Source organism: Dipodomys merriami, unplaced genomic scaffold (assembly GCF_024711535.1).
Source record: "Dipodomys merriami isolate MVZ:Mamm:240054 unplaced genomic scaffold, mDipMer1.0.p SCAF_26, whole genome shotgun sequence".
NCBI lineage: Eukaryota > Metazoa > Chordata > Mammalia > Rodentia > Heteromyidae > Dipodomys > Dipodomys merriami.
Window position 1 is genome coordinate 21,752,925 of NW_027204048.1, and position 12,992 is coordinate 21,765,916.

General features: G+C 46.9%; 1 protein-coding gene across 12 annotated transcripts in view; it reads right to left on the reverse strand.

Moving 5' to 3' along the window:
* Tle1 (TLE family member 1, transcriptional corepressor) overlaps nt 1–12,992 on the reverse strand; it is a 108,814-nt gene that overhangs the window by 52,340 nt on the left and 43,482 nt on the right. For 7 of the 12 annotated variants that reach the window (XM_070035812.1, XM_070035810.1, XM_070035807.1 and 4 more), the window contains exons 7-8: nt 7,331–7,535; nt 6,614–6,630 (exon numbers count right to left, since the gene is read on the reverse strand). The exons of 2 other annotated variants lie outside the window; for them this stretch is intronic. In XM_070035812.1, coding sequence (XP_069891913.1) covers nt 6,614–6,630; nt 7,331–7,535 — 222 coding nt within the window. The remainder of the gene's footprint in view (nt 1–6,613; nt 6,631–7,330; nt 7,536–12,992) is intronic. 3 more of the 12 variants (XM_070035818.1, XM_070035814.1, XM_070035809.1) reach the window with 1 other exon arrangement.

Sequence of the window (12,992 nt, forward strand, 5' to 3'; positions counted from 1 at the left end):
TCAACCAGTGATGATGAGAACACGCAGAGCGTCAACCAGTGATGATGAGAACACGCAGAGCGTCAACCAGCGCTCGACTCCGTCATGAGCTCGGCGAGGGTTTATGAAATGAATCGTTACATACACATGTGTTCTGTCTTTTCTACTTTTCTATGCTCGACTCCGCTAAGAGCTCGGTAAGTGTTTATGAAATGAATTGTTATACACACACGTGTTCTGTCTTTTCTACTTTTCTTGGGACAGGGTCTCAAGATAGAGACCACGTGTGTCTCACACCTGAATTTCTCCTGTATTAACCCCGTAAGTGCTGGGATTACAGGCCTGGACTGTCATCCACCTTGGCTGTAGCACATTTTCTAAACAGCCATACAACTCCTTCAAATCTTTCAAAATGATATAAATAAAAGTTGCTGAAACCAAAATGCGATGTGATTTACCTCTGAATTAACTGAAATACCCAGGATAACATTTTTCTTAATAATGTAAAGATGGACACTGACTGTCCTTCACACATCATATGTTGTTTTTGTTTTTGTTGTGCAACAGCTGGACACACTTGTGCTTATTCACAAAAAAGCCAAAGAAAAGCCAAAGCAGACTGAGAACTCGAAAACGGTAAAATTTACAGCAAAAAAAAAAAAAAAGACAAAATGAATCCCTACCAAGTTGTCAGGTAAAACACGGCTGCTTGGGGCTATAATTCTAGGAGAAAGAATTCCTCTTCGAGGACAGACAGCTCAGGCAAACACTGTTCAAGACTCTGTGTTAAACTGACGCCAGCGAGGGACAGCAGCCCAGGCCTTCCATCCCAACACCTGTCATCACCTCAGCTCACGAGAACTTGAAACCAGGAGGATATGGTTCTTGGACAGCATGTGCAAAGACAATCGAGACCCCCTCTCAACCCACAGCACACTGGGTCTGATGACACAAGCCTGACATCCCACCTACCAGGAAGCATAATGGGGAAGGGTGGAATCTCAGAAATAACCCAAGTCAAAGGGGTTGATGAGCGGACTTAAGCAGTATCAGCCTGGAGAGGCCCAAGTTCAAACGTGAGGAAAAAGGGTTGCTCATCGTATTGTCCGTGTCTTTTGGACAAGAACTTAAGTGTTCTTTCATTTTTGCCCCTAGTGCTTTCATTTTCTAGCTTTTACCTTAAAATAGATAGCTTACATTAAATCTCATGTTTTCCTATCATAAAAGCTTAAACTTGCAGATGGAATGATTCTGTCACTATAAAATAAACACTATAGCAGGGCGCTGGTGGCTCATGCCTGTAAATCCTAGCTATTAAGGAAACTGATATCTGAGAATCACGGTTCAAAGCCAGCCTGGGTAGGAAAGTTTGTGAGACTCTTAACTCCAATTAACCACCAGAAAAATGGGAGTAGAGCAGTGGCTCCAAGTGGTAAGAGCACTAACCTTGAACGAAAAAACTCAGGCCCTGAGTCCAAGCCCTACAACTGACAAAAAATAAAATACATACTACCTCCCTACCAACAAGTTGTAGAGTGCTAAAAATTCACACATCCACAGTCCCTCTGGGTCAACATATTTTGTGCTTTGATTTAAACAATATGTTTAATATACAAAGACTTAACAACAGTCTAAAGGAACAAGGAGCCAGGCACCAGCAGCTCATGCCTATAATCACAGCTGAAGTAGGGAGGCTAGCAGTTCAAGGTCAGCTCAGGCAAATGTTTATGTGGCCTCTTCAATCACGGGTTGGACATGGTAACAGATGCCTCTCACCCTTGCTTAGAAAAAGGCGAATGATTGTGGTCCAGGTACACCTCCAGGAAGGAAGCACAAGGCCCTGAGTTCAAACCTCCAGCCCTCTGTTTCAGAGCATGGCTGAGGTATCACGGTACTTCTCCCAGAGAAGAAGTGCAAGGGTTCTTCCTCAGTTTAGTCTGAAGACCCCTCAGGGGCCAGAGACTGCAATGCATCTCTAGGAAGGCAGATTTTCTTTCAAGTATCAAACAAAGCACATGTAGCACAACAGAGTGCGTATAGAAGCTTGTCAGAAATCAGCGATCCCCTTCTAAGCAGCATGAAAGACATCTGCAAATACAGAAAAGGCTGCCAATTCATCCCATTAAAAGTTTCAGAAAACACTGTTGTTTTTTTAAGTAACAATGTTAACACAATAAAGAGATCTCTAAATGACTTAAAATATTTTATTTATGTCAATAAATATCCAAATAAATAACCAAGAAAGACATACTAGTTCTTAGGAATCCTCAGTACTTTTTTTTTTTTTGGGGGGGGGGGGGGTTGTTGGTTGTGGGGCTTAAATTCTGGGCCTGGGCGCTATCCCTCAGCTCTTCAGCTCAAGGCACTTAACCACAACACCACTCGCAGTTTTCTGAGTGGATTATTAGAGATGAGAATCTCACAGAGTTTCCTGCCCAGGCTGGCTTTGAAGTGCGATCCTCAGATCTCAGCCTCCTGAGTGGCGGGGATTACAGGCGTGAGCCACCAGCGCCAGGCCCCGGGGCAGTCCTGAAAGTCCATGCCTGCCTTCCAAAAGGAAAAGACCCCACAGTCCAACATCTGAAGGCATGAGGACCATCTACACCCACCACAGGTAACCCTCCCCGGGCAGAAAAGAAAGAAACGGATTAATCTCCCAAGTTAAATGAATATTCACAATTCAAGCCACTTGGTAACTAGGAGGCCTACAGTATTTTAGATGCTGAAAGTAGAGGTCACACAAACGCCCATCGCGTCTCCTATTCAATGTCACATCAAGTCTGAAGAGGGGCTTAATTCCATGTCACTGTTGCAGTATCCTATTTACATGAAGTCAACGATTTAACTCCTCATTACAGACCAAATTAATGTTTAGGTTATAATTATGGCTTTCCCAATTTGTATCATCACCACCCAAGAGTTTTCTGCAGTAATTAGACAGGAAATATAATATGCATACTTAACTTCTGCAAATATGAACTGATCACTAAAGCTTGACAACTCTGACACGGAGAGGAATACAAGCCAGTCATACACACACCACGGTTTCTTTTGTTTCCTGAACTGAGTTACACAGTGTATCCAACCCTATCTTACTGTCAGCTTCACTAGCTGCCAATTCTAATGGACTAAGAAGCAATCCCAAAATGTCTGAAATGCAATCACTGGTGTTTATTTTCTTCAAGGTGACAACTACTCACCTTCCCTCCATCCTCTTACTTTCCCAATGAATTCAGTGCCTGCACAGTCTCCAGCCACCGATACAAATCAGGTCACTGGAAACCTTCAGGAAGACGACACGCACCGCGTTATGGATAACTCCTGTGACGGTGTGCGTGCACACACACACACACACACACACACACACACACACACACACACACACACACACACACACACACACACCTCTGTCCCCTCCTCCCCCCACGGTGACCACCGCCACACCTGGACGAGAATACCTCACACATCTGGGCTGAAACTCTCAAGTCACACCTTCCATTTGTGTCTTCAACCATCTTCATTGGATCTGAGAGAAAGGTTTTACCTGCATGTCCTCAAACCTCTAATTGTAGAGCTGTCCAGTATTGCTTTGCATATAGAGACCAGACGCAATCACTTACAGTGAAAACAAACAAAAAAGAAAAACAAGTGCATGGGAAGAGATAGAAATTAAGTTCCACCTGGTGCAGTCCCAGCACTTGGGAGGCTAAGAAAGGAAGATCAAAGCCAACCTAGGCCACAAAGTGAGACACTGTCTCACCCCCTCATCTCAAAAAACAAGCAAGGAGATAGAATTCAGGGGAAGAGCTTACCCCGCACGCATGAGACTGTGATTCAAACCTCTGCATCCCTACACACACACACACACACACACACACACACACACACACACACACACACACACACACAAACACACACAACACACACACTCATATGCTGAGGAGAAAAGGAAGAGGAAGGAGGAAGGAAGGGAGGGAGGGAGGGAGGGAGGGAGGGAGGGAGGGAGGGAGGGGAGAAAGAGGAGGAGGGAAGCAACAGTAGCAAAATAAAAATAAATCTGACAGCAATGGCTCACTCCTGAAATTCTAGCTACTCAGGAGGCTGAGATCTGAGGATCACGATTCAAAGCCAGCCTGGACAGCAAAGTCTGTGAGAGTCATCTCGAATTAAACAAAGTGGTAGAGCACTAGCCTTGATCCTAAGATCTCAAGGACAGCACCCAGGCCTGGAGTTCTGGCCTGGGCAATCAAGCTGAATGAACAGTAGGACTTGGCCTTCAGCCCTGGAACAAGTAAAAATTAAACTAATAATCCATGTAAAAGATGAACACGCAGCGCAGGCTTTGCGCACCTTGCCCCCTGCAGTGTTCTGTGTGCGGGGTTAGATTTTAGTTCTACTGAATGAACGGGGCAGAACACATGATAATTCAACAGGACCTTGAAAGAGCAAAACAGAAAAGGTCAGACCTATCAATCAAAGCCAGTTTACTTATGTTTTTCTAGCAGGGAAGGGTTAACGGTAACTTACTTCTCCTTCTCCCGCACAACCCACTTCAGAGAAAACTCAGGTGAGCTTGAAAATGAGCTACTCCCTCCTTTCACATCCACTTCTAGCATGAGCACACTCCACACACTCCATACACACCGGCATCTGCTGCAAAGACCATTTAAAAACAAAATCTAGCTGCTAGTTTACACGGAAGGAAGAGTAGAAGCACCCCCAAAATGTTCCCAACTGCTAAGATCTGTCTCGGTCCCCCAAACTCCTCACACACAAGTATGAGGGCTGACGCAGCAGTTCCAGGCTAGGGCGCTATCCCCACCACTACCAAAAAACAAGACATCACTGTAATGATTTTAAAAGTTCAGTGTCTCAGGCTGGGAGGTGGCTCAGTGTGGTAGAGTGCTCGCCTAGCGTGCATGAAGCCCTGGGTTCCATTTCTGAGTACCACATACACAGAAAAGGCCAGAAGTGGCGCTGTGGCTCAAGTGGTAGAGCGCTAGCCTTGAGCAGAAAGCAGCTCAGGGACAGCGCCCAGGCCCTGAGTTCAAGTCCTAGGACTGGCAAAAAAAAAAAAAATAACTATTCAGTGTCCCATTTTCTGCCATGCGGCTGCATGTGTGCTAGCTCAGCAATTGTGTCAAAGGCTCACTCCTGTAGTCCTAGCTAATCAGGAGGTTGAGATCTGAGGATCAGGGTTCAAAGCCAGTCTAGGCAGGAAAGTCTGTGAGACTTATCTCCAATTAACCATCAAAAAGAAGTGGAACTGCAGCTCAACCAGTAGAATGCTAGCCTTGTGCAAAAGGGCTCAGGGACAGCGTGCAGAGGCCCTGAGTTTAAGCTCCAGGACTGACCCCCCCCCCCAAAAAAAAAAGCATAGATGGATGGATGGATGGATGCTATCCTTGCTGAGGCAGGATCGATCTCCCTTTCTCTCCACAACATTTGAGATGCACTCTGGCTGTAAACCTCCCACAAGAGATACCTGGTAGAATCATGGAGAGTCCACAGGCTACTCCAATGTATCAGAGCATCAGAGAAAATGACAGGCTCTCAAGCCATACTATGAATCTCCTCACTTTTGTTTGTTCATATGCTCAGTCTTAGGTCTAAGACAAATTTAAGTTCAAGTTCACACTCAGAAAACAATCATATAAGTAACACAGAAGTGAGTACCCAGCAACTCAGAAGGTGATGAGGGGTCCAGGCAGAACTGAAATGCTACCACCTTCTTCTCATACTGATGGTCACTCTAGCCAGGAAAGCTGAATTAAGATCAGACTGACGAGTAATGACAAACACGTTTTTTAAAGTAGGCCAGTAGACCCCCGGAAATGCACATAGATAAGTGTGTTATTTCCAACTAAGTCATTACAGTAAACAGCTTTATCTTTGAGTCACTTTGAATCATGCACTTCCAATCATGCACCTCTGTTTTGTAAACAGAGGGAAAACAGTCACAAAAGAAAAAAAGTTTTATCTTGGCACAAGTGGCTCACACCTGTAATCCTAGCTACACAGAAGGCTGAGATCCGAGGATCACGGTTCAAAGCCAGCCCAGGTAAGAGAGTCTGAGAGACTCTTCTCTCCAATAAACTATTCAGAAAAGGTCAGAAGTGGGGCTGTGGCTCAAGTGGTAGACAACCTTGAGCAAAAGAAATTCTGGGACAGTGCCGAGGCCCTAGGTCCATAGCTTAAGCCCAAGGACTGGCAAAAAAAAAAAAAAAAAAAAGGTTTACCAGAAGCTCGTGGCTTACACCTGTAATCCTAGATAGTCAGGAGACTGAAAGCTGAGGATCAGGGTTCAAAAGCTAGCCTGGGCAGGAAAAATCCATGAGACTCTTTCCAATTAACTAACCACCAAAAAGCCAGAAGTGAAGGTGTGGTTCAGTGATAAAAGAGTACTAGCCTTGAGCAGACAAAAAAAAAAGCATAGGGACTAGGCCCAGGCACTGATTCAAGCCCTAGGACCAGCACCAAAAAAAAGTTTTTAGAAGAAGACAAAAGGAAAAACCCAGGTCCCTGCGGTGTGCAGGAAGTGTGCATGTGTGGGCAGGGCAGGCTGGGCAGTGTGGTGTGTGGAGGGGTGCACTGGGGGCTGGTGTCTGTGTGCAGCAGGTGCTTGAGTACTTACTGTGCCCGGCTCTCTGTCTGCTCCCGAGGTTACCAAGAAACGCACAGACATGCCCGTTCAGACACAGAGGCAAGAACAGAAATAAAAAAAAGGGGGGAGTAATTAGAACACAGGCCCCAACAGTTTTAAAATGGCTTTTATTTATATAAGTCATTGCACATTCCTAATACAGTGATTTCCTGAAAATTACAGTATTTTGTAAACATAAGATTTACAGTTTAACCATACACAAAGCCTATTTTTTTTATTTCTTGACAGAATAAATTACTTTTCTCCAAAAAAATTAGTCAAGTGCAATTTTGCCCAATATTTAATGCATACTAGAATTAAAGCCTATGAAACTAAGTAGTAACAGATGCAATTATCAAACCTTTCATTTGAACACATTCGCTTTCAAATTTTAACTTCTTATCTCGCCCCATTTCACATCACTTTCTTTGACATCACCCAATGAAGCGGTGAACAGTTTTCCGTAACACGGTGCGGGCCGTGGCATTTACAAGGCCGTTGCCAGGATGTCAAGGGTGCCTGCCATCTAACGGCGGGGAGCCCCGGCCCGCCGGCCTGCCAGCCCAGGGCGCAGCCGAGTCAGTGGGACGCTTGGCGACCGCTCCTCATCTCACTGTCTGCTGTCTGTCTGGGTAGCGAGGCACGCAAGCCTGCGGTACTGTCTGGGTATGAGGGCAAGGTCCTAATCTGGCTTGCCCGGCCTCTCACCTCTGTGGTGCTCTGCGTCGTGGTGCTTCTTGTCGTCTTTTATTGCCAAGTGAGACTGCCCGCTCAGGGCACTAGACAGCGCGAGAAGGCTGGCGCTGCCCCCCAGGGGCGGGATGCCAGCGGGCTGGAGTCCTGAAGGGTGGGGCGTGAGGGGCACCGGGGGCCCGTGGCCGTGGGACAGATGCTGAGCTTGCAGCTGCTGCTGCTGTTGGTGGTGGTGACAGGGAGGAGGGGGAGGGGAGGAGGGGGAGAGGAGGAGGTGGGGAGGGACAAGGGGAGGAGGTGGTGGTGGCCAAGACAGCATGGGGGGGGGGGGGGGGGAAACACACAATGAGAGAGAAGGAAAGGAACAGGAGATGGAACATGGGTAACAAGGGAGAAAACAGGCACAGGAGGAGAGAAAAGGGGAAAATGAGATTAGTTCCTCTGGTTCATCAAAAGCTCTCAGGCTACTGACCCCCCACCCCCCACCCCAAAGCTAGTCTCTGATTTCCGCCCCCAGTACACTGCTTCTTATTACGCAAGTCTTGGGAAGTACGTCAGACCTGCAGGTGAGATGTATCTCTCTAACGTGTCTCCCAGTGATGAAATCCAGTAAAGCCGTTAAACTGAAGACATCACAGATTTTAACTCGCTCTGCTTGGGAGGTGGGCTGGGGGCAGTGGCGCACACGCCACCGTTTGGTAACCACTCCTTGGCTCCGTCTGATTACCAGGCGGCTCCCTCCCTCCCCGACCTCCTGGCTTTATTGTACCACGGTGACAGGATGGAGCCGGGTGGTACCTGGGGATTCCACCTATAATCCTAGCTATGTTGGAGACTGAGATCTGCAGATCACGATTCAACGCCAACCTGTGCAGGAAAGTCCAAGTAGCCACCAGAGCCAGAAGGAGAGCTTTGGCTGAGTGCTAAAGTACCAGTTTTGAGCCAAAAAGCTAAGGGGCAGCACCCAGTCATTGAGTTCAAGCCATAAAACCAACACCAAAAAAACAAACACCCTAACAAGGAAAGTACTTTCCACTCGGTGTGTGAGAAGTCCCGGCCCAAGTGTCCAGAGTGCAGCTCTGACACACTCAACGCACTGCTCACACCAACAGCACCCTGTCCTCATACACTGTAGCCAAAAGCACGCTGTACAGAACCAGAGAGCGTCCTGGAAGTGCCCCTCGCCACCGTACTGGATACACTGCAGATCCAGAAACACAAAGTTCAGTCCTTAGGTTTGATGTGAGAAAACTTTTCAGCTGATCTGTTTACCTCCCTGGGATAATTACTCTTTTTTTTTTTTTTATTACCTCCTTGTGTGGTCCTGAATATATTAAATCTTTACACAAGACCTTTAGTAATTTCCACTCAGACCACTGTTTTTAATTGAATCCCAAACATGCTCAAAGCAACCTCAATAGTATGAAAAAAACACCATGCTGAAAATCAGAGCCAAAATGGGCACCGGTAGCCCACACCTATAATCCCAGCTACTCGGGAGGTTGAGATCTGAGGGTCATAGTTCAAAGCCAAAGTTCTTGACACTCATCTCCAATTAACCAGTAAAAACAAAAGTTAGAAGGGAGCTGGGGCTCAAGTGGTAGAGGGGTCCAGCCTTGAGCGAAAAAGCTCAGGAACAGCATCCAGGCCAGAGTTCAAATCCCAGAACAGTCATAAAAAAAAAAAAAAAAAAAAAAAAACCACAGAGCTCAGGGCTGGCGGCTCACAGCTGTCATCCTGGCTACTCCAAGGGCTGATATCTGAGGACTGCAGTTCCATGCAGCTCTTATCTCCTATTACCATCAAAAAGCCAAAAGTGGAGCTGTGGGTGGGTCAAGTGGTAGAGCACTAGCCTTGAGCAAAACAAACAAACGAACAAAAACCTTAGGGACAGCACTCAGATCTTGAGTTCCAGCCCCAGGAAAGGCATGTAGACATGTACATTCCTATACACATACACACAGAAATCAGAACCTGCTCTAATACTGCAGTAAAATTTCCACCATTCCTAGCACTGTTAAAAAACTGGGGAGATCACCATCTTTTCCTTCCCACGAGAACCTGCTGTAATTAGAGCAGATAATGGGAAAGGAGGGATGGAAGGCCGGGGCAGAGGGTATTAACGGTATCCCCGGAATAAACCACTCACTCACCATCTGAGATCACACTAACGATTTCTTCACCTGTAAAAGCACCTTCCTGTCATCCCAAAGACACTAATTCTTGCTCTGTCACCTTTTAAGAGCTCGGCAATAGTGAGGCATAAAACCGAAGAAGCTGGCAGCAGCATCACGGTCCACCGGGCACGCTCATTAGCACGTAATTAGGGACTAGACACCTGCCGTAAGACACGCGCGTGGAGGAGGGTGAGGAGCAGGTCTGCCCAACCAGCCATTGCCATCATCACTGGGGGAGCAGGGCTACGTCCGGCCTCGGGAGGGGCGCACTGAGGCACGCACAGCAAGGGCAGTGGTAATTAAGCACGCACTGATTAAAGGAAGACCAGAGAGGCCAAGCAGGGGGAGGGGCTGAGGACAGTGAGGGCCACCCGCCCACCGCCCCCAGCGTCTCCACTCCCCAAATCCCCAGCATGGAGCTACCAGAGGTGTGACTCGGTGGGGGCAAGCGTGTCCTCAGTGCTATCTGGACACACAGAGGAAGCAGAGATTCCCCCAAATAATCCCAGGTTACCTCTCCGTAAGATGAACTGGAAGAGGGGCTGTGTTTTATAACCACGGGGTTCCATCACAGCTGTGAAGTGTGTTAAAACCAATAGTTAGGCTAACAACCACCAGTGGGGACGTTCAACAGCCTAACTGGTCCCAGGGAACCCCCCCCTTCTGCGGGCTCTCCAGGCCCTCTGAAAAAGAGCCCACTGTCTCATTATTAGCAGTAAACTGGGATTTGGGTGGGGATCTTGAAGGCTCCTCCTCCCCCCTCCCCCTTTTCTTTTGCAGAAATCTTGCCAGGCACCAGTGGCTTACATCTGTAACCCTAGCTACTCAGGAGGCTGAGATCTGAGGATCACAGTTCAAAGCCAGCCTGGGCAGAAAAGGCCATGAGACTCTTATCTCCAATGAACCAGCAAAAAGCTGAAATTGGAGCTGTGGCTCAAGTGCTGGCCTTGCGCAAAAGAGCTAGGCAAGAACTTGAGGCCTTGAGTTCAAGCCAGTATTGGCACAAAAAAGTAATGATTTATTTACAATTTATTCTAGGACAAAGGGGACACTTGGAATCTACAGGCATCTGTTTTCCACAGACTAAAATCTCACAATGAGCAAGGATGGGGGAAATTCAGCCTTTACATCATCAGTTCAAAACAAATGAGGAATCTTTAACAGTTCATACAGCATAAGCAAAGTTGTGCATAATCTACTGCAAGAGAAGTTTGTAGCAGATCACAGGGCACTAGGTTCAGAAATGCAAAAAAAAAAAAATAGTGGCAAAGGAAAGCCATTTTTGATGAGCAGTTATGTTTTTTAGCAATACTGCTGATTCCTCAGGCTACCAATCTAGACTAGTGGTTCTCAAATAGAGCCATGTGTCAGGACACTTGGCACTGTCTAGAGACATTTGTAGCTGTCACAAACGGGGGTGGGAGGGGACTCCGCCGGCATCTAGTGGTTTGGAGCCAAGGACAATGCTAAACACCCTGCCATGTTCAGAAAGCTCTCCACTAGAGAACCAAACGGTCAGCAGTGCGAGGCTGCGAGCGTGGTCAGTCAGGGCTGGAACCCGGCCCCGCTGCATCAGAATGCATGGTCATCATGTTTGCCAAGAGCCTTGCCAAATCGCTATTTAAAAAATGAAAATACTTTTCAACATTCGAGCTTTGACTGTCCCTTCATCGCCATCCAAGTCCCTTGTCACAACTCAAAAAATGAACATCTGCTTTCTAAAGCTGATCCCAGTCACAAGTGGAAAATTAAATAATCTAGAAAAGAGCTACACTGGGAACTTTCACATGGTGTTCTGATGCTAGGCTTGAGGATAGATAAATGCACTTGCTGTAAGGGAAACAATTTGAATCGGCCCAGAGACAAGAAAAGCAAACACCGAATCCTGAGTTAATGATACTGAAAACCCACAAGGAATGAAGTAACCTCATCCATGTCAAACAACAGCCACGCACTCAGAATTGCACTTGGCAGGCCACTTGGCGCAGAGTGGGTCAATTATGCTCCACAGTGGAGCTGACTCTGGGTGGGCCCGAGGGGTGGGATGCCCTGGCGATTCCACACTCTTCCCTCTAGAACACAGGTGAAGCACGCCGCTCATCACCAGAGCAGGCTATGTACAGGGGGGAGGCCTCGTGCAGACCCCAGGCCCGCCTTTCCCACACCAGACGCTAGGCCCTGAAATCAACGTTTTCCAAAACCTGAATGTACTTTGTGACCCCCAGGAAAAATCTGGTTAACAAAATTGCAAATTGAACCCAACCAGACCTAAAACGATACCACCAAGGGGCCTCTATCTCCAAAGCCAAGCGACAGTAAGTGCCATTTATAGCACTCAGTATGTAAACACTTTCAAGGGGGACAAAAATGTGAAAAGCAGCCTTGTTGACAGTTCTCTCCAAATCACTCTTCCTTGGCTGGTGCTGCTCGCCTGGTCTGTAAAGCACTCAGTTCTTATCTTGGGAGCCTGCGGCATAAACAAGTGGGAAGGGCCCCCGGCAGCAGCCACACAAGGACTCCACTCCAGGAGTTATCTGGAAACCTCCCATTATGTGAATGGCCTCTCTCCAGAAGAGGGCCACGGGTGATAAACAGGGAGACACTGCCGGCAGGGCCAAGAATTCTCCAGCCACTTGAAAACAATCATAAAAAATAAAGTAACAATGTGCTGAAAGACCTCTGCTAAATACACGAGTGCCCAGGCCGCCGACAGAGGGGAGAAAACACTTGCAAACCATCCATCTGAACACAACAGCGAGAGGAAAAAAGAAATCAGTATTTGTTAAAAGCTACAATAACTCCACTAAATAAATGGATGAAAGGCCTAAACAGACATTTCTCAAAAGACATATAAATGACCAGCTAGTCTATGGAGAACGGTCAACATCACAGTCATCAAGGAAATACAAATCAACACCACCTCTTATGGCGGCTAGTATCAGAAGGCCAGCACCTACAAACCCTGTGCTGCGGCCCAGGAGCTGGTAAACACTATGCAAGTTCCCCAAAAAATTAAAAATCCAACTACCCCGTAAGCCAGCAATCTCACTTGTGGTCACATATTTAAAGGAGATGTCTCAAAGGGGCATGTGCACTCCCAAGTTCACTACAGCATGATTGTGGATAAAGAAAATGTGTATATACGCACAAGAATACGCCTCGACTCTTAAAAAGCAGGAAAAAGGCCAGACACAGGAGTACACACCTCCGATTCTGAAGCAGGACCACAGAAGTTCCAGCCTGGGCTACATATGTGAAACCTTGCTAGTGTGTAACATGTGTAACATGTGTGCACATTCACACACGTAGACAAAAAAGGCAGGAAACCTCACCGCTGTTTTGTGATTACATGGACATCAAGATAAGCCAGATTCAAGAAAAATATACTCCATGGTCCCCCTGTGTATGTCAATCTTAAAACACAAGTACAGAGGAAAGCACAACGGCCACTGGTACAGAAAAAGGGACAGGTGGTTTATACAGGATGAGTAAGTTCTAGA